The sequence below is a fragment of the Melospiza georgiana genome, chromosome 1 (genome assembly GCF_028018845.1).
Source record: "Melospiza georgiana isolate bMelGeo1 chromosome 1, bMelGeo1.pri, whole genome shotgun sequence".
In the NCBI taxonomy this organism is placed as follows: domain Eukaryota; kingdom Metazoa; phylum Chordata; class Aves; order Passeriformes; family Passerellidae; genus Melospiza; species Melospiza georgiana.
This window is the reverse complement of record NC_080430.1, coordinates 64,171,496-64,193,145: the sequence shown is the minus strand read 5'-3', so window position 1 is coordinate 64,193,145 and position 21,650 is coordinate 64,171,496. Positions and strand designations below refer to the sequence as shown.

Below are 21,650 nucleotides of genomic sequence, written 5' to 3'. Positions count from 1 at the left end.
AGGGGAGAAAAATTAACTTACATTGGGGAAATACTGATTCCACTGCTGACATGTCACATCTCCAGAACTATACAGAAACAGCTTATTTCTCTGACTTTGTGTTGTAGGAGTCCTATGGAAGATTTTTGTGGGGCAGAAGCAAAGGCTTGAAAACAGAATTTCTGTCATGGGAGAGACAGAGACAGAAAAAAAGCATGTATGCATGACTAATTAAAGATTATTGTCCTCTTCAGAAGCAACACTAAGTTGTCACAGCCTTGGCATTTTTTGTGCAGTTGGATGAAGAAAATGGAGTTGGTGAAGTCGAATATACAAAACTGACAGTATTTTGGCTTGTTGTGCTGTTTTCCTGGGTAAATTCTGTTTCCCTACTTACAGGGTCAAATATCCTTCCATGATTTAGACTGTAAACTTGAAACAGATGTTCTTTCTGGATTACCTCTATGAAACCACTAGCAGAATAATCACTAGCAGGACACAAAATATAATTTAAGATTAAACCCTGAGTCATCAAAAATTTTAAAGGAAAAACATTTAAGTCAAAAGTAAGCTTGAGAAGTCAAATCTACATCATAATGCTAAGTCACACTCCCATACTCTTACCTTTGATAAATTTAATACGTGGACCTGATCCATAAACAGCTCATTGTCAACAGCTCTCACATTGAGCTGTAATGGCTCCGTATGTTGAGCAGATGTTTAAGCAATGATCATTTCTGTGCAGCAACGTTCTGCCACTACCTGTACCTCATTAATTACTGCTCTCTCAGCAAGTGATGCCAAATGATGAAATTCCCTTGTATCTAAGATAGTCAGCACTAATTCCTACCTGTAATAGGAACAGCAGGAAAATCAAACAATCTGGAGCCTTAAGTCATCCTGGTGGTTCTTTTAAACCAGAATGCCTCTAGGTTATTAGAAGATCTGTCTTGCTTCTTCAGACTGCTCAGCAGAGAGGCAGCACACTAATTACAGTACCTTAAGTCCAAAAATACTTAAAAAGAATAATTTTGCATACTTCTGTGCAGGTGGGGTATTTCACAGTATTACGTGTCAGACATGTCTAAAAGCAGAACTACAGCTAGAAGGTCAGAATATAGAGAATAATTTAATAAGAAAAGGAAAAGAGGATTGAAGTGTTGTTATCCAAATAAGAAGTTTGGCACACCAAAAAAAAATCCCAACAAAATTAGCAAGCAAAAAATCCCAATACCAGAACTACCAGCCTTGCTTCTTCACAAAAGAGACCCTTGGATCAACAACTTTTGATAGGAAAGATGGCATCTTGTACCATCTGCCCTCTATCACCATATCACTCCATCACTCCAGCTCTTCTGTCAGGTATGCTCAGAAGGCCCCACTTAAACATATGTAAAGTTAGGAGAGAGATGCTTAAGTGAAAACTAACAGAAACATAGAAAACACCTACAGGAGACTAAGATACAAAAAAGCAGACACCTGAGTCCTGCAAAGCCTTCTCTGAAAGTCCCTAGAACTCTAAGAAGTTCCTGGGGGAGAGCACCACAGCACTGCTTCCCCCCTCTCTTTCTAAGCCACCTGCAGGGCTCAGCACCTATCTGGAGCTTCGATCCTTCCATAATCATTAAACACACCACTTCCCCACCTTTTTCTCACAAAAGAATTCTTGGGTAACAGATACTGACCCCAGCTAGTCTTTTCAGAAATGATGAATGCCCTAAATCCCAAACAGGTATTTCCACACCTCCTCTCAAGAGCACTGCTGAGCTCCCAATCCACAACACGGTGTCCCTTCATCCACCACAGACAAGGGATGGACACCACAGCACCAGAAAGGAAGCAGGACCAAGACAGGTCTCATTAGACATGATTCAGCTCACCAGCCTCAAGCACTGATCCTGAGATTTCAGCCCAGTTTCTACATGTGCATTCTTGAGTAGGCAACTTCAAAGAAGCAGCACTAAGAACAGCATCAACACAGACCTGATTTATCTCCCACGACATTTAAATGTTTAGTTTTTAAAAACTTAGAACAAAACACAGTAAGCCAAGCACCTTTTCATTTTGTCTGTGTAACTGATAAGGACACAGCTGATTTATTCAAAACACAAAGAAGGCATACAGACAAATGTTTGTCTACCCAACCACTCTTCTGTGACTTCAATGTAAATTATCTTCCCCAAAATACCAACGGGGCTTGCCTGAATGCAGAGATGGCAGGATCCTTATAGCAGTGTTTGTAAAGTCCCAGTTCAGCAACACACTTAACTTTCAGGCCAGATAAAAGCATTGAGCCTGCACATATTCATCAATTTAAAAATAAAACAGTACGCTTAAAGTGCAATCCGTCAGTAGAATTGGAACTGGCACATCTAAAATAACTTGCCCCATTCTTGCTGCTGCAATGTCTGTGCAATTCTATTTTCAGTTCCTTTTCTATAGAAAAATGTCAGTGGCCTTTAAAAAAACAAACCAATACAAACAGAGCAGTTTTGTTCTCATTCGCCCAGTGATGTCCCAGTAAGTGCACACAACAGAAAGAAACAAATATCAGTAAGGGGAAAAAAGTGCCAACTTGACAGGTTATTTTATGCCAAAAGAAAGTTGGTTTTTTTCCCCACTGTAGAAACTGTCACCACTGTGCTAAATTTAAGCACATTATCCTTGGAATTAGTGGCTTGATCAAAGACTAAACTTTTCAGACATTGCAATGGTATTATGTAACCCTTTATTAGGCCCTTAAACACAGAAAATCTGGAACATCCTGTCTTTAAATACCAAGTCATGTTCATAGGAACTTAAAACAAGGGCGCTGTAAAATTAGCCTATTAGGATGTGCTTAAAAAGTTTATGCATGGACTTTGCTAGAGAAAAGGATAGATTTTATCTGTCCTTACACTCATCTCGATAGCAGAGCTTGTCCATCTAAATTTCTTTTAATTCCAATGAGGAAAAAAGGCAATTCTAGGTTGGAATTCATCAAATTCTGAAGTATAACTCTAAAACAGGTACTTCTACTGTAAAAGTACTTTAAGTTTAGTAAGTTTAGATGCAGAAATGTACAGTGCAGATTTATAAACAGTGTTTATACTACACACACTCACTTTACCAGAAGCAAAAAGAAATCCCTGGACTGTGAAACTGGACTACATTTAGTTGTAAGAAATGAAGTTTTCAAAAATGACCCATAGCTTCTCATGCTTCAATTTTTGGTTTAACACTTGAGGACACCATAAAAAGGTTTTGTATTCCAGAAGCTGGTATTCTACACTAATTTCAAGTCCCTGAAACAGAACTGGGGTAAAACAAAACAAAACACAAACCTAAAACCAAATGAGCCAAAAAAACCCAAAAATTACAAAATGGGCCAGCCAGGAGAAAAGCAAACTAGCATATCTAGTGCTAGATATGTGTGGAAGAGTTTTGGGGTAACAATGCTCCCACACAATGGGTGTAGTCAAACACATTCCGTTTCCTGCTTCCCCAAGCAGGTGCTACAACCTCGCTTCTTCATGTCCTCTTCCTTGCCTAAGAAGTTTTCTGTCTCAGAAATGCACAGGAACAGCCCTTACAGAGGGAGTGAAGAGCAAAGCAAATGCTTCAGACAAGCACACAAACACAATATTGGGGTACATCAACACGGAAAGGTGAAGATCTATGTTGCTGTCTTATGCTCCAACCTAGCAAAATAAAGGGAGACCATACCCTCTCCAGCAATGCAGCCAACAGAATTTGGTGGAAGAGGTACAGAAAGTATTCCCAGCTACCTTCCACGGGCAGAAGAGGACACACAAAACTTTTGGGAAGCCAGCAGGGAGGGCCAGGGAAAATGTGCAGTGAATCTGCAGAGATTTTTTTTTTCCTTTAGAATTAATTTTCAGTCACCTCAACCTGATGCACTTTAGAGAGGTTTTTCACATGGGGTAAAAAAGAAGCATGGCACAAGGGCAGGAAATACATGCACAATCACATTTTTTGGCAGTAAACCTTAGTCAGAACATTTAATTGGGAAACTCAGTTTATACTTGGACAATTATATTTTCAAACATAAGAGATAGTAAAACTCACTCTTTTTGCTTCCAAAAACAATGAAAACTTTATATTTTCCAGCAGCTTGCCGAGTCACACATTTCCCCCAAGGCACTTGATTCTGCTGGCCAGCAGATTTTCTAGACAGCTATTTTCTTAATTTTTAGCCTATTTCCAAAGAACTTTGTATGTGCTGCTTTTTTTTCTTTTTTTACTAATTCAAACACAATTATCTTCATTTAATTCCTTTGCTATTACAGTGACCATGTGGAATCTGCAAGCCTCTGTTAACTGGCAGCTCTAGATATTCACTTTCACAACCACAAAATACTGGTCCTTCCTATTGTTTTACAGTTTAAAAGTAAAATTATTGCCCTTTTTTTCAATATATGATGTGTTTGTCTAGCCTTCATTTATGTGGGCTGCAGACTTATTTTTAATCCCTTCAGAACCATGGCAGGACAAGAAGACACCAACGAAATGTGCACAGTGACAATATCCTGTTGTGGCTTTTTTCCTCCTTCCTTATTTCTGCTCAGAATTTGCAGCATGCTTCTTGCTCCATGGTCATTTATTTTGGATGGTGAACCATGCAAAAAGACAAGAACATAACCCCAGCTGTTTAATTGTGCCTGTTACAAGCACCTTACATCTACAGCAAGTGTCTCTGAAAGCTGAACTTAGGAGCATGTCTAATTTTAGGCACTCAGCTTCAGACACTACTGAAAACAAGTTACTTGGAGATGACAAGTGCTCAGGACTTGGCACAAGTCAAGCATCTCAACCATCACTAAACTAACATATTTGGAAATCATCAGTACCTTTCAAAAAAGGCATGCTCTGAAGGAATTTGAGGGGTTGCCCCCTCAAATGAAACAAACAAATAATGATAACCAAAAAAACCCACATTTCCTAGTTTTCAAACTTAGCAACCAAATCAAAACAAAAACTAACAGGAAAACACACAGCATGATCAAGCATCAGTTGGTGAATAAAGAAATGCAAACAAACAAACAAAAAAAGATATATTTGGCTTTTGCTATAAATTAATTTTATTTGCATTATATTATATTTGAGAAAAAATATTTAATTTCCTGGCCTCATTAAAGCCTTCTTTACATATCCCCCCACTGGAGCTCTGTAGTTCTATTTGCATGCAGTGCAGCAGAGCTTTGGTTTATAACATTGATATTTTCCAAAGATAACTGCGATATGAGGAGGAAAAAACTCACTCACCTTTACCTAACCATGGTATTTTTGTATTCTTGCCATGCTTATGAGTCAGCAATAGCAGAAACTTAACTTGCTTTTCTTAGGCAACAGGAATAAGTCTCACTTTTTCCTCTTCAAGAGTTAGGGAAAAAAGAGAAGAATGTCCTTCCATTTTAAAATTATTGCAGTGATGGTGCTACTGTGCAGTGACAGGCAACTTATTATCCAAGAAACAAAGTACAACAACAAAATTCCAAAAACTCCAAGTGAACTCTTCTCAAAATACCATAAGAATTTGAACATAGCCAGGGAAAAGAAATTCAACAATCCTTTAAGTTGCATAAACAATTATAATTTCCCTTTCAAGCAAGTGCTTTACACATAAAGCCTAAAAAAACATGCTGTGAAAGAACTAGGACATTGCACGATCTGCCCAGCTGGCTTACAAAATGTATTTCCACTTCTCTATCACAAGGTTTTATACCCCTAACATCTGGGTATCTCAGAGGCACATTGAGAAAGCATTTCAGGTCTGATTTTTAGCAAACTTCATTATCTCAAAATGCACATGGTGTTCTTCCCACTGCTGCTGTAGCACTAAGGTGCAGATTCAGATGTGGGGAGGGTTTCAGTTTCTCTGGTGCTAGGAGCAATGAGCAGCACGGAGTTTATATGGGATGAGGGAGAGGAGATCCAGGAGCTGGAGGTGACCAGAGACCCTTTTGGGTCCCCAAAGACCACCTGAAGCTTCTCCAGGCCACAAGCCACTAGTTTCACCTGTCAGCAAATAAATGAGGCCCTCGTCTCATAGACAGAAATTCTCCAAGCCATTGCAAAAACACGATCCTAGACACAGCAAACAGGCACACTTGCCATTTAGGGTCTTCTAAAACTGGGCAAGTATCTCATCTTTAATAGGGACTAAGCTCAAACACTGAAGTGCCAAAGGAAAAGGAAAGAGAGAAGGCAGATACAGAATCTCTTTTCTCCTGACAATCATTTAAACACTAACTCAATCTAGGCAAAAAAATAAACAAGACTGAGGCCCCTGGGTGACTGAGGTAATGGTGCACATAAAAATGTATGACTGATAAACAGAGAGATAACAGACTACAGATCAGGATGTCAGAACCCTATCAAAGGATGAAGGCAGACTTCACCAGACACCTGCTGGCATAATCTATTCAAAGAATATATGCAGATCACGAAACTATCAAATACAGCATTAAAGATATGCAGCATGAACTGAACAGAGGGGAAGTGCTCAGCATATGGACAAAAATCCCCCAGCAGTTAAAAATCAGAACAGAAAAGTAAGAGGATAACCCAACAGGGGAATACATTTCAAAACATATAAGGAGCCAGTTACTTTTTATATACACTAATAAACAGAAGGACAGCTGCAGCTGGGGCTGCCTGAAAGTGGGATGTGAGAGAAGTGACCTCTCCTGGGTGTTGGCTAATCTTCCCTGCAGAGATCTGCTGCTTCCTGCTATATTATCACCATGTGAAGAAACTCAAGGAATAAATCCAGCATGAGTCAAGGTCTGGGAGGGGATGATGACTCTAGCAGAGCCAGCCATCCATAATGGAAGTAGCCATGTTTGGACTGTCAGCAGTGGTTTGGGATCCCAAAGGCATCAGCAACACCAGAGGCAGGGCTGACAGAAACCAGTGCCTGGAGGGGGAACAAGCCCTGAGAGGAGCCAGCAAAAGAACAGGTTCCTCCAAAAGCTTTTTCTTTTAAGCTTACCCTACAAATTCATATCAGTCATGTAAACATCAAAGTCCACTCTGGCCCTAGCCAAGTTCTTGGCCTTTGCAGCCTCCTGTTGAAAGGGTTTCACAGCCAGGTCTGGACCACATGAAAAACACCCCAATTTTAATCACTGTTGAATCTGCAGCCTACCACATGTCTCTCTCAACATGAAGAAACACTGGGAGACAGAAAGGAGTACGTCCTTTCTTTGTTTGACCAGAAAGGTTGTGAGCTCCCCGTCCCTGGAGGTGTTCAAGGCCACCTGGGGCTCTGAGTAACATGGCCTAGTGGAAGTTCCCTGGCATAAGGGTTGAAGCTGAATGATCTTTCAACATATTCTATTACTCTAAGGCCTAGATCCATTTCTTTCATGCCGCTCACAAACACTTCCACCATGATCCCTCTTAAAAGTCACATTTCTAAAGCAAACCTCTCTGTCCCTTCACTTTGCTTTAGCAGGTTTAAGAAAATAAGCTTACCCTGTATTTTTTTCTCTTTTATCTAGTTCCAGTTTTCATCCTGGTTCATGGCAAAGAACAGCTACAGTCATCTTCTCATTGACAAAACTGACCACAATGGAACAGAAATATAGTTATGTCACTCTGCCCTGAGCATTCTTTGTTCTAATCCTCATCTTATTTACTGATTAGCATCAGCAGAACACCTCTGAAACTTTCTTTTTCCAAACAGCTGAGTCCATTTTTCTCTCTGCAATGTTAGGTTTGCAAATTGGGAAATAACACCCTATCAGAGAAGTGGCAATAAAGGTAACACAAAATTAAAATCATATTCTCTGAACAAAAAACAAGTGTTTTCTCTCTCAAGAGTCTATCATGTTTCACAGTGTCTCACAGCAATATGCCTACACTTTCAGCATTCTTGTACAAAGTAGGGGAAACCCACCCATACTCTGAGTGCAGTGTTATTGTTGCTGTGGCAACTACAGACCACAATTTTTTGCCTCTAGAGAATTAGCATAAACACAAACATACACACTGAGGCAAAGACAACTGTGGGTCCTAATAGTGCCTACAACTCACTGTAGATGTCTAATGCTGCCATCAAAAACTGAATTTAATTTTTAAAAAATGAACTTTAACTTCTCAGTCACTGTCTCCATTTATCTACACTTTGTTTCCAATTTCAACACAGCATAGTTGGCAAAATATCCTGAGAAACCCTGACACATGAGAAGTGTAAATGTCAGACTACTTAAACTCCACTTGTGAGTGAGCAGAGTAATTATAAAACTCTCTCTAAAACAGATAAATTAGTGATCCATCAGCTGGAATTTGCTGGTATAAATACTTAGTGCAAACCCTAGGAGCCAGGGATTTGAATCTGCCCTCTGTGTGTGTGCACAGAAGATGAACAGCCACTGCTGTACTCTCTTTAACACTACCTCACACTGGTAAAAGGGAAAAAAACCAACCTACTTTCACCAGTTTATAATATCATCTGAGCCAGATGTAAGAGTTAAAAATTAAAACTTTTCTACTCAGCGATCCTTTAAAAATAAGAGGTTTTACTTAAAACCAATACATGAGCATGAAAATAAGCACAGGAGTTATTTAAGAAATACTGAAAGCAGGGGGTCCTCAACTGTTTTAGGTTTTGCCTTGTCATTTTGCCTTCCCCATTCCTGCCCTATCTGCATATCAGGGCCAAATTGCACTTGAGCAAGAAACCACAAATGAAGAAATTGCTTTGTCACAAGACCAGGGCCTATGGAAGCAGCAAACACTCACCCAGTTCATGACAGTCAGCCTTTGAAGTCTGTTTCTTGGCCTGAAATGGTTATTTAGTTTTTCTACTATTCTGCATGTAATCCAAATAAATTATTTAAAACAGAATTTTCTTGCCTCCCTTTTCCATCCCAGATGTCCCCAACCCGACACACTCACTGAACTTGAAGACCACAGAATATAATCTCTCGCTGATCAAAAATTTAAAACTTGCTATTCCATCGGGTTGCCAGCTCTTTGTCTGGGATTTAGCAGCCAGACACACTCAGGTCTATTTGCTTTTTGCTGAAGTCCTCTAGGCAGGCAGCTCACATGCTTTGGGACAGCTTCCCACCCACTACACTGCAGGGTGTGACATGAGGGCACAGGCAAAACTCCCATTATCCAGCCAGTCTGTCACCAGGTAAGCACCAAATCTTACAAGGACAAAGCAACCATAAATAGAGAAATGAAGGATTGGTCTTAAGTTTAGTATTTGTTTTGCCTCAGACCAGATAGCATGGCAACACTTATGCTACAGACTGATTGATTAACTTTATAAAAAAATTTCAGAACAATGAGTACCATTTCCTGTTAAAGTAGAAAATAAAAATAATTCCTGGCTGGGAAACTGTCTAGTTAATACCTAGGATTTGGGTTTTTAAAATGGTCTTCTATTTGGGTATTTTACTAACATTTAGAGGAATGATTGAGAACAAATTCTTTGGAAATTTGTAAATGATTCAACATATTTTATTCAAAAATATGTTTACAAGGGTTTTTCTCCTCACACTATTAAGATTGGTCTTTTAAAGCCTGGAATTTTCTTATCGTGAGGGAAGCCAAAAACACAAGAGAAATAATATTTCCACTCAAATCCATTAAGGGTACAACATACTGTAAGTAGACCCCATCCAAAAACCTTCAAAAAAACCCATTTATGTCAGAATGTGTGCTTTTGGCTGTGCACCTGTGCTCACCTGTGATTTTGCAAAAGCTGTGTAAAATGCTTTAAGCTGAGGGGGGAAAGAAGGACTGGTGAAGATAAACATTCCCAATCAAGGTTATAAGAAGGGAGATGATGCAAACTTGGGAAAGGACCACCCAAAGGCTTTCCCTGGGCTGTTTCTCTCCAGGGGCTGCTCTCTCTCTGTTGGCAGAGGCTGCCCTGGCCGAGCCCTGTGCAGGACGGGCTGGATTCCACCCATTCAGCAGTGACCAAACAAGCCTGACCAGTGCTCCTCGCTGAAGGAACCACCAGATGAAGGTCAGACAATTCCACCTTGTCCATCTCTGCACGTGCTGAAGTGGAGCAAAAACAGCTCTGAAGAGCTGAGGGCGAGGTGCCTCCTCCATGTGACTCATGGTCTGCAGGGCCTGAGGTCAGAGGAGCTGGACCCGAGGGCTGTGTGCCCCTCAGCAGCTGAGACACTGCAGGTCCCTGGGCAGCACCCTCTGGCCTCACATTCCCATAAAGGAACTCTGTGTAGGTGCTCCAGGGACACTTTGTGTCCAAAGGGTGCCCAGTGAGGACAGCAAAGGGATTCCTTCCCAAAGCACACTCCTGGTCCGAGCTGTATATTAACATAAACACTCTCACCACTATTAGTGAACTAACTGTAGAAACTTTTGCATCAGGCTGTACTTTTAAGAGCAGGCCTGAGTTTCTGGAAGATCTCCTTAATGACCCTCACTAGACTATCCAAGCATCCAGGAGATGAGGTTTGGTACCCTCAAGGTTATCTGTAACTACTGAGAAACACAGAGAGGGATTTTTTTTTTTCACTCCAAAGCAAAATATGGCCCATTGACACGTTTTAAAAATCATGTTACCTGTTCCTTGATTTTGGACAAGTAGAAAAGGTTGGATTCCTGGAGCAATGCCGAGCCCAGTGCTGCAGCCTGCCCTGCCCAGGGCCCAGCAGCAGCACTTTGCAGTTTGGCAAGGCCGCCTCCAGCGCTGCCCGTCCTTGGGAACTGGAACAGGAGCCAAGGAGCAGCCAGAGGATTAAACACCGTGCCAGGCTGGCAAATGCACAGCCAATCCCTAGGCATCAGGAGCTCCCCTGAAAACACAGAGCCAGCTCTGTGCTCCCCTAGGCTGGAGCCCAAGAGTCTTCATCACTACTTGAGATTTTCCCAAAATAGCTGCAGAGCTCCACTAAACCAGCGCTGGCATGATTAATGCGAAGGGAAGGTTTCAGGGAGCTTCATGCAGCCCTCCAACGTTTATTTTTCCAGATCTTGTTTAACACAGATGAGAAGGAAAGTGCTTAAAAAGGGGAAAATTGTAAGCAGCTGATTCCAGTTGCACTTTTGTCCCTTGCCAAATTAAAAAACTTAATAGGACAGGCTTTGTTTTCAAGGCAAGAGGGATATGGAAATATTTACACTCGTAGTATCAAGACATCAGCCATAAGGTTCAAGACTACAGTGCCAAACACAGTGAGAACATGTTGGAAAAGGCAGCACACATTTCCAAAGCAGAGGAGAATATGTATTTATTGCAATTGTTAGTGATAGCTGACCTGAACAGAAAAAAAATGCTTTGGAGACGGCATTAAACTTTGGAAGAAAGCATCACACCTCTGTCCCAGGAGAATACAGACTCCTGGACCTTGCACAAGGGACTGAAACAAGAGACTGGATTTACTGCAAATGCACTATGAACTGCCCTGTTCACAAGCACTTGTTTAACTGGGGACCCAAATGAGATTCAGCAAGTTTCTTCCTCTGTTTTTTACATCATGCCTTCTCCTTCATGGCATTATAATACGAAGCTAATGATTTCTTTTAAGGAAAACAGTTTTATAAAACCTAAGTATTCAAAAGTCAGAAAGGCTCAAAATTAAAGTTGGTTTTGGCAGTGCAAGTAATATTTTTCTATAAATGTGTTGAATTCAAATTTCATTTTTTCTTTTTGCTCCTCAAATAACTAAGATTTACATGGGGGTTTTTTTTTGTTTGTTTTTTTTTTTTTTTGCAGTTGAATGTGTTAGGCAGGGAGGGATTTAATGTAACAAATACTGCTGCAATTCAAAATGGAAATGTAGAATTTTGAACTGTAAAATGATAACATTAGGAAATTGCAATGCAGCATAGTTCATACCAACCATGACAGTTTTTTCCAGAGCTTCAGAGCAGCTTTTTTCAGTTAAAAACCTGATGCTAACCCCACTTAAATCTTTAATGAACTTCCATCTTCAGTTATCTTGCTTTGGTCTGTAACAAATTACCTTTCTTTCCTCAGCATTACATTTTCTGATGGCTCTATTGACAGCCATTAAAGGATCCTCAAAGTTCACAGACTAAAGTCTGTTAAGTTCCTAGAAAGTCAGTTTTTTATTTGACTTTACACTGCCCAAAAACTGGATAAGAAAAGTCATGCCAAGAGGCTTGTGGCTAACAGATCTTCTGACTAGTTAATCAGAAAGCAGAGAAGTAAAACTAAAGCCAGACAGAAAAAAAAAAAAGAGGTTAATAAAACCATCCCTGATTTTTGTAAAAGTTAAAATATATATATATACTTTTTTTCTTCTTTCTCCTTTTTAAACCAGTTTACCAGCATGCTTTGTGCAGAGAGTTTTTCAAACTTAAGGAATGGTGAAAAGACATTTTTCATACTCCAACTATCCCAAGATTCAGACGTGTCCCAGAATCCCTCCACAGTTTTCCTGAGATATGAGAATTAATTGAACACAGAGAGGCTTTTCATCCTCTCAAGATCATTAATCTTGTTACCACATATAGCACTTCTTTAAAAATAATATTTCAATGCTAAATTCAAAGATCAATCATCCATTGAAGAGATGTGCAAATACATGCTGACACATCAGTTTTTTTTAATTTAAACTGCTGCCAAAATATAAATATGCAAATAACCTACAACGAAAGAATTAAAATGAAAAATTTTTCATTCCCACCAGCAGACAAAGCCAAAATTAAGTTCAAGTGGACTTTTTTATTTTTCCTCTTTGGGGAAACATGGCTAGCCTCATCAATGAAAACACCAAAATTAAAATTCCTCTGATATAAACATGAGAAGATGCTCATACAGTTTTTTTTTGAGGGAATTTCCTCTGAACTTATTTCTGTCAAAGTTAACAGCCTTGGTACTGTCTGACAACAGGTCAGGGTAACAAGACCTGTTAAAATGTAAGGTTTGTTATACAGCAGTTGATCATTTGCACTAGGGTCGCTACTTCTAAAGCAATAGTAACCTGCAAATGAAGGGTACTACAAAATAACCTTGGGAAGTGAAACTTTTTAATCATGTGTCTTAACCCTCTGAGCCTGAACTACTTCTAAAGATGCCTAGAGCTTAGGAAGGCACAGTAAAACTACATATGAATAAACAATGCCATTAAATTTACTTTAAATGTGGCTTGAAACAGTATATTTATTTCTTCACAGTATTTTTACATGCACACACTCTGTTTACATAAATTACAGTATTAAAAGTTAAATGTTTAACTTCCCATATCTCACTGACTTTTGGTATAGGACTATATTCTGAAGTTGGGGATTTTGGGCATGTATAACAAAAAAGTATATACTTTGCCAAAAGTCATTGTATAAGGAAATGGGAGGGATGATATTCCAGCATCAATGATTTGGGGAATACATGCTATGGAAAATAATGCACCCCAAAATTCTTTTGCAAATGCTGCTGAAGGTATATCATTGACCTAGACAGGTATTTTTAGAACACAAGTCAGCTAAACTTCAAAGTCTGCTTTCCTGAGATATGAGAATTAATTGAACACAGAGAGGCTTTTCATCCTCTCAAGATCATTAATCTTGTTACCACATATAGCACTTCTTTAAAAATAATATTTCAATGCTAAATTCAAAGATCAATCATCCATTGAAGAGATGTGCAAATACATGCTGACACATCAGGATTGTTTCAGCATCTAAAGCAGAAAGCACCTTTATGTCCTTGTGCAGTGCTGTCTCCTAAACAAAATGTGAGCAGTCTGCCAGGTACACAGTGCAGAGAGGAGCTCCATCCTCTGTAATTCTGGGCTGCTTTTAAAACCAAGTCTCAATTTTTTGCCTAAGAAAACCACCAATGTGGAAAACAACATTTTCACAGTCATCCATGCTTCCCATATTGAGTGACACAACAGCTGCCTCTGAGATGACAAAACATTTTCCAAGTACCATTACCACAGCTTTTCTGCCCCAGCCATGAAAGGATAACCATTACAACCTTCATTTCTCAGACCTTCAGCTCAACACTTTTTCTGGTCTTTTACATAGAGTGAAATCTCTCTCATTGCACAGTTTTCATGGAAAATCATCTGTATAAAAGAAGGGACAAGTCCTCTGTCCATTTAACACAGAAACATATGGCTTTCACATATCACAGTGATCTGGAGGGTCTAAACTCCACCTCTACCTCTTGCTGTCCAGGCACATCCTGGCATTTTTGAAGGTTCAGGGCCAGCCACAGGGAGCTGCCAGCTGCAGGGAGCAGAGGGAGATTGGGGCTGTCACCCTCCAACAGGCTAAGCACAAGGATGCAGACACAGAGTGGCAAAGCAGAGATGCCTCCCCTGCTTGGGCACTGAGCAGAAGGCACAGAGAGCCCACCAGCACTGCACTAAGGGGCTTCTGTAAAACCAGCCCCTGCTCCACATGGATTCAGATCTGGCAAAGTTGTCTTTCATATACAGAGCTCCATTCTGTGCAGAGGAGCAAGTAACCAAACTTCTCCCCTCCTCAGCAATACACTCTCTCATTCTTGTGAGGAAGGGAAGCAATCCACCTGGCAGAAGAGTCATGTAGAAAAGATTGTATTTTGCTTCTGAGGGCCTTAGCACTGCAGGTCAGAGTTGAGACTCATGTGATTTGAGGGAACAGTGGTGGCACAGTGCTCCCACACATACCCACAATGTGGGTATATTCTGTCCCAGGACAGCAGAAGTCCCTGATGCTTGGCATGGAGCAGCATACTGCAGCGGGGCAGGAGGAGCGGGGGAAATTTTCAAAAGTATTGGTGGCGTAATCTCACAGGGACAATAAAAGAGGGGGATTTTCAGGTGAGGAAAGTTCTATTTCATTGCAGCTATGCTGCAGTTCTGTGATGAAGCCCAGAAAAGGGGGGTTCCTCCTGATCCATCACTGCCCTGTGCCACCTGAGGCAGCAGGATCATGGCAGGGACAGCAGCCATGCCTGCACACACACTGACACAGCCCAGGCACATCTGCACACACACTGACACAGCCCAGGCACACTCACACCTGCACACACACTGACACAGCCCAGGCACACTGACACAGCCCAAGGACATCTGCACACACACTGACACAGCCCAGGCACATCTGCACACACACTGACACAGCCCAGGCACACTCACACCTGCACACACACTCACACAGCCCAGGCACACCTGCACACACACTGACACAGCCCAGGCACTCTCACTTAGCCCAGGCACACTCACATCTGCACACACACTCACACAGCCCAGGCACACTGACACAGCCCAGGCACACCTGCACACACACACTGACACAGCCCAGGCACACTGACACAGCCCTGTGCCACACTTACACACCCAGGCACACTCACATAGCCCAGGCACACTGCTGAGCCCAGAGCAGTGGTCCCTGCTTTCTGCTGTGGGCTTCAGACACAAACCAGCCAACACAGAAGTGCCCCGCACCAGCACCCATGAGACCAGAGCCCAGGGACAAACACAGCACATTACCAGACGCAGTGAGGCGTCCTCAGGCCCAGAAGAGCATGAGAAGAATCTTCTCCACAGACAACACCATCTTTGTGTCACCTCAGCTGAATGGAAGGGCAAGATTTTCAAAGCTTAGAAAGAAAAACTGTAGCCTGTCAAGACTTCATTGTTTGGGAACTGAGTCAGCCTAACTCTGTACGAACACTGTGGCACCACAAACAAGCTGGAACAGTAAACGTTTGCTGCTCCTGGCTTTTTTGGTGCTCCTGTATTCATCAATCATGGCATGGAATACCTCGAAATAGAAGCTATCACTATTCATGTGCCTTCTCCTAATCTAATGGCTCACAGATAATTACAGGCCTTTATTGTTTGACTGTTTTAGTGTTGAGCAACATATCTCTCTTCCTGCATCAAAACCTGTTTTCTGTCAAAAAAGGGAAAACTGGCATGGTTAGATGAAGGAGTTTAATCTACAAAATGACATATTCCTTACTCAGCTTTAAAAACAAACAGTAGTAAAAAATGACACATAGCACCACTCACTCTGCAAACAGAAGAAAGCAAATAAATCTCAATCTTCTGTTGATATTTTACCAAGCACACCTCTGCTGCCCTGGTTTCTTAGAGCACAGGTCAGCTTCCTAGTAGCTTGGTGGAGTCTTTTTCTGGCCAGCACAAACTTCCAGACTGAACTTCCTTGTCGCTGAAAGAATGCAGGAAGGCAGCAGGTGCATGCAGGCACAGGGACAATAAAAGGCAGGGGGTAGGGGAGAGCAACGTTTTTCTGCCTGTTGAGGATAAAGTTAACTAGGAGACTATTAAAAATTAGAAAGCACCACCACAGCCTAAAAGTTATGATGCTGTGAAGGATTTAATGCAAACTTGCCCTCCCAGAAGACCACTTGTGTGTCTGTGTGCTCTGCCTATCTCCATATATGCACTTCGCGATTCCATCAGGCACTTGGACTAGGCTGGAAGCGGCTTTTGAGCTTCCCTTCTACAGTCCCGTAGCCACGAAAGCAGTGCTGGAACGTAAGGATTCCCTACAGGGCACCCCGCATCTCCCCACGCGGTTCCCAGGGCTGGACCAGCACCCGAGCTCCCGAAGCACTCCAAACTCTGCCCCAGTCAGCCAGCACCGTGACTGACAGCATCCAGCAGCATCCAGCAGCGACTTCGTGCGAGAGCAGGAGAAGCGCCAGGCATTGCCGGGAAAAACGAAACGCTTCCCCGGTGACAGCAGCCCCGACGCCCGCCCAACGCCGCTCCTTCCTACCGCTGCTGCGAGGCCCTCGGGCGGGCACGGCGTGACAGCCACGGACCCGCCGTCCCTCCCTGCCGGCCGAGGATGCCGCCGGGCCCGCGGCATTCCCGCTCCTCACCTGGTCCAGCGGGATGCCCAGCAGCGCGCTCAGCGGGTGCAGCAGGGTGGAGCCGGTGGTGCGGTGCGGGGCTCCGGGCGCCTCGGCCATGCCGCATCCCCCCCGGGCGGCCGCACGGCCCCGCCGCCACCTGCGCGCTCCCGCCGCTCCCGCCGCTCCCGCTGCTCCGCGCCCGCCCGCCCGGGGCCCAAAGCGGGGCGGGGCCGCCGCCGACGGCCGGGGCGGGGCGGGGCGGGCTCCGGGGCGGGCAGGGGGAGCGCTCGCCGCGCCCGGGGCCGCATCTGCCGCCGGCCGCCGCCCCAGGGCGGGCGCGGTGCCCCGGCGCGGTGTCCCGGTGCGGTGTCCCTGTGCAGTGTCCCAGTGTCCCTGTGCAGAGTCCCGGCTCGGTGCGGCCGGGCGAGCAAGGAGAGCCGTGAGCGGGGCGTCCCGGCCCCAGGCTCCTGCCGAAAGCACAAGCTTGCTTCTCCGGCACCCGGCAGAACTCGCAGCTTCCCCCCCGATCTTTGGGGTGTCAGAGCCAAAACAGTCCTAGGAATAAACAAACAAACAAACAAACAAACAAACAAATAATTATATAAATTTATTTATTTATTTATTTATTTATTTATTTATTTATTTATTTATTTATTTATACAGAGGCCCTTCGCGGGGGGGAAAAAAATGGAAAAAAATGAGCAGTAAGCTTTAAGTGATGAGTGTACATCGCAAGCAAAATACGGCCGTTAAAAAAGATATAGGGAGAGGGTTATTGCTTGGGTGTTTTGGTCGATTACCCCAAATGTACATTAAAACAGCATAAATGTAAACACCAAGTGAAGTGTCTTCAGGAAGGGTGTGTTTACTAAGTAGTTGCAGTCAAAATGACTGAATGGGATGCACTCAAGGATGTTTTGGTCTGGGTCACTGACAGCCTTCAATCCAAGTTTTGATTAAAAGAAGTGCTGTGGACATGGCAATAGACACTGGAGCCACCTGCTCTCTGTAGATTATTCTATGTATGCACCTTTGTATCCATCAATTTACAGATGTGTGTGAGTGCTGAAACTGCAGGCATTTGCTGTGTGCGAACACACACACTGAACACACAACTCATGTGCATATTAATAGTTTAATACTATTATAACATTAGTGATGGGAAAGTATTATTGGTTGTAGCTGAAATTTGCTATAATTTCACAAGAAAATATACCTACATCTAGTAATAACCTCATGAGAAGGGTGCTCTACCTTTCTATGCTATGTGAACACTGGTGCTTTGCAAAACCCAGCTCAGAATTCTTGAAGCCTTGTAGTAAAATGGAAAAAGTGGCCTAAAATCAACTGGGAACTGTACAGCTCATAAGGAAGTGGAGAGAATTTGGAAAATTCAAGAAAGCTCGTCTTATCTGCAGGAGGAGTGTTCTTACGCCTGCCCGGACAATGCGGGGTTGTTTTGCAAGGAGAGCTCGGTCAGCTCTGCGAGCTCTCTGCTCGGCTCACAGCTGCTGGCGCGCTCACAACCTGGAATATCCCAAAGGGTCCTTGTGGGCTCGGTTACACACTCTTCAATAGGCCGGTCGTTTTCTTTTCTCCAAGCAATTGCCAACTGTGGTAGCTGAAACTGTGGCAGTGGCTTAAAATGGTATTGTGCCATGCTGAAATGCCCTGCTTGTGCTGTGCAAGGGAAAATCCAAGCAAAGGCTGTTCAGTGGGGAAGGAGATTTACAGAAGTAACATTCTCTTAGTAGCATTTTAGTGGTGCCACTTTGAATGCATGTGAAAATATACACATGCACACACATACTTCATGTGGAAAAAGTAAGAGGTTTGGAAGAACTGGATAGCCGTGCATGAGAGTTCTTAACGTTTTCCATTATAAGTTGCTCTTTCCAGTTTAAAATTTGCCAGCCTGAAACTCTCTGGATGGAACTTTCCATGGGCTGTGTCTGCCGCAAGCAGGCTGCTTGTTGAGCCTTGGCTAAAAACATTGATCTGCTTTTGGGAACAGAATAAAAGTGATTTATGACACACACAGTACTGATAATATCAAAGCTTTTTTTGCACTGTGGAAATCTAGTACCTCTGGGAGGGTGACTTCAAGTTTAGACATGGTAGGTTTTTTTTGAATCAAGGAAATGCCTTTCACTGTGTTTGTGAAACTGCCCAAGAGCCATCAGCAGCCAGAGTTCTGGGAGGAAAGCCACAGACAATCCATGTGGATACTCAGGGCTCAGCACATAATATTTCTGAAGGCCATAGGCATTCTTCTGCCCTTCACATTTCCTCTGTGTGACTGGACTCCACCTATTTCTGCCACTAGAGGAGCAGGACGGGATATCCCCCAGCTCCAGGCACAGGAGCTGCGTGTCTCTCTGTGCTCGGGGCTCAGCCATCTGGGCTTTGTGCGGTGGTGGAAACAGCTGATCCAGAAAACAGCTGGAAGGAGGGAAAGACAGATGGAGAAAGTCAGGCACAAGAGCACAAGGAGGAAGGAGATGGCAGCTCTGAAGTGGGTTAGCACAAGAAGCTCGGTGAAGGGAACTGAGCAGAGCTGGCTACAGATACAATGGAACAGAGCAATCCTTTTACCTTGTACTGTCTCCATCAGGACTTCCAAGATGGAAATTTCATCGTGGATATCATGTTTAATAGCCACCCATAGGCCTATCTTACATTTCTAATATATTTTGAATTAGCTTATCTTTTTGACCTCCACAGGATCCCATGGGTTCTGCTGTTTAATTATGTGCTGCATGAAAAAGTACTTCCCTTGGTTTGCTTTAAAGCAGCTGCCTTGTAATTTCATTGAGGGCTGTCTTGCTCTTGTGCTCTGAGAAATAAACAAGTAATCATTGCTTAATCACCTCCCCCATGCTTGTCATAACTTCATATACCCCGAGCTGCCTCTTGTCCTCACTGAGGACTCCAGTTAATCTCCTACTACATGAAAGTTATTGGTATCTTTGTCCTTCCTTTTCACCCTATTCTGTTTTCTTTGAAAGGAGGAGACTGAAGTTTTGTGGCAATGAACTATGTTGTTCTACATTCCTTTACCAAGAACCTCTGATATCATCCCCAGTGACTTCAAAGTCTATTTTCTCAGAGGTAGTAGGTAATTTACAGCCTAATGTGTATGTGTAGTCAAGATTTGCTCTTTCCTGCTTACATTTACCAATATTAAATGCTAACACTATTTAAATTGCACCACATACAACATTGTTAAATCTGTTTCAGCTCAATAACAAAGCTCTGAATATGCTGAACTACTTCATATCCTTGCTAACTTGGTCATCTTATCTCCCTTTCCAAAACCTTAGAGTGTTCAACGGGAGAGATTTATTTGTATTAACTTCCAATTTATTCTCATCCTTTATTTATTTTCTTTTAAACAGCTAGTAAACCCAGGGGAAGTATTTCCTGTGATTCTGTGATTGTTTAAAGTTTTTGGGTGTGAAACCTTACCCCTTTCTTGTATCTGGAAATACAAATATACTTTGTTGACAGGATCACTCTTGGTGTTTAGAGGACACTAATAGATTTGTGATGTATAACTTCTGTACAATGACTATAGTTTTCCCATTATGCCATGGTTTTCTGTGCGTCTTCCATGCTTAAAAGACTCACAGCCATTAATAAGAGTACTTTAAAAGCTTACACTAAATTCTAGTACAGTCCAATATTATCATTTCCATTCATGGGAATATTAACTCCCTGTGAGCGTTACTTAACTTTTAAAATGCTTCCCCCTCTGTTCTCTTGTAAGAAAGACAGGATATATTTTTTCAGAAAAGCATATCAGACTGTTGGAAATAGAGATATAACTATTTTATCATTTACCTTACAACACTGACAACATGAATTTTATATCAGGTTCCATTTTTAGGGAAACCAACTGTTAATGAGTAACAAATAATTCTGAATTAAAATTAGAAATTAGGCAAGAAACATCCAGGTGGTCTTGCTAATAGTTTTCCTGTCTGAATTTGTGCTCATCAATGGCTTAACTGAGTTTTACTTGATAAACACATTATTTTGTTAAGCTTGTCTAATGTTTTTAAACTTATTTGCAGCTGTGAGCTTCTTAAGACTTTTTTTTTTGTTTGATTCTTAAAGTAACGTGCTATTAGAGAGAACTAGCATACAGATATGTGTTCTCTTTTGTATGAAGGCCTGTTTGATAGTAAATCTATTTTTAAGTAACTAATTTTACAAAGCTGGCAGTTTTGCAGCTCATAGAATTCTCCTGTAACTAAAACTTGGAAAAATCCCCGAAAGATTTGGTAGTTTTCCTATTGTAACTGTGAAAGAAAATATGTTGACAATGTAGCTGATACATAGTTATAAATGTAAGACTGTTAGTGCAGTTAAACTTGCTCAGGGAGTTTTTTAATGTCACAACTCAGGTTAGGCCTGGATTATTGGGATGTGTGGACTGTTCAGGCAATACTCAGCAAATGATAAGGGTTTTATCTGTTCACTGGCAATTCCTGGGAAAATGACCAAACTTCTACGTGTCTCCCTGCAGAGATTCCTAATTTCAGCAAAGCAATAAAGCATAGGCTTAAATCCTATAGGATTGCAGTTTTCATTGAATTTTAACTAATGCTGTGGTGCCTTGACATGTCAGAGCCAAAATAAAGTTAAAGTTAGTTTGTGTAAAACAATGAGTGAAAATAAGGAAAATATAATCCCTGCTCAGTTTCATCTAAAGTACAGTGAAACAAACCTGTGTGAAGAATAGAACAGTATGAGTATTCTGATTATTTTAAAATATAGGGAGACGATTATTGCTAGGATATTTTGATTGATTACCCCAAACGTAGACTAAAACAACAGTTAGATAATAAATGTAAATACCAAAAGAAGTGTCTCCAGGAAGGGTGTG

At 42.1% G+C, this 21,650-nt stretch overlaps 1 protein-coding gene across 2 annotated transcripts in view; it reads right to left on the bottom strand.

Annotated features, from left to right (window-relative positions):
- Nucleotides 1-16,881, bottom strand: part of MBOAT1 (membrane bound O-acyltransferase domain containing 1) — a 58,444-nt gene extending 41,563 nt beyond the window's left edge. For both annotated transcript variants that reach the window (XM_058025079.1, XM_058025086.1), the window contains exon 1: nucleotides 16,787-16,881. In XM_058025079.1, the coding sequence (XP_057881062.1) occupies nucleotides 16,787-16,876 (90 nt within the window). In that variant the 5' untranslated portion in view covers nucleotides 16,877-16,881. The remainder of the gene's footprint in view (nucleotides 1-16,786) is intronic.
- Nucleotides 16,882-21,650: the final 4,769 nt, after the last annotated feature.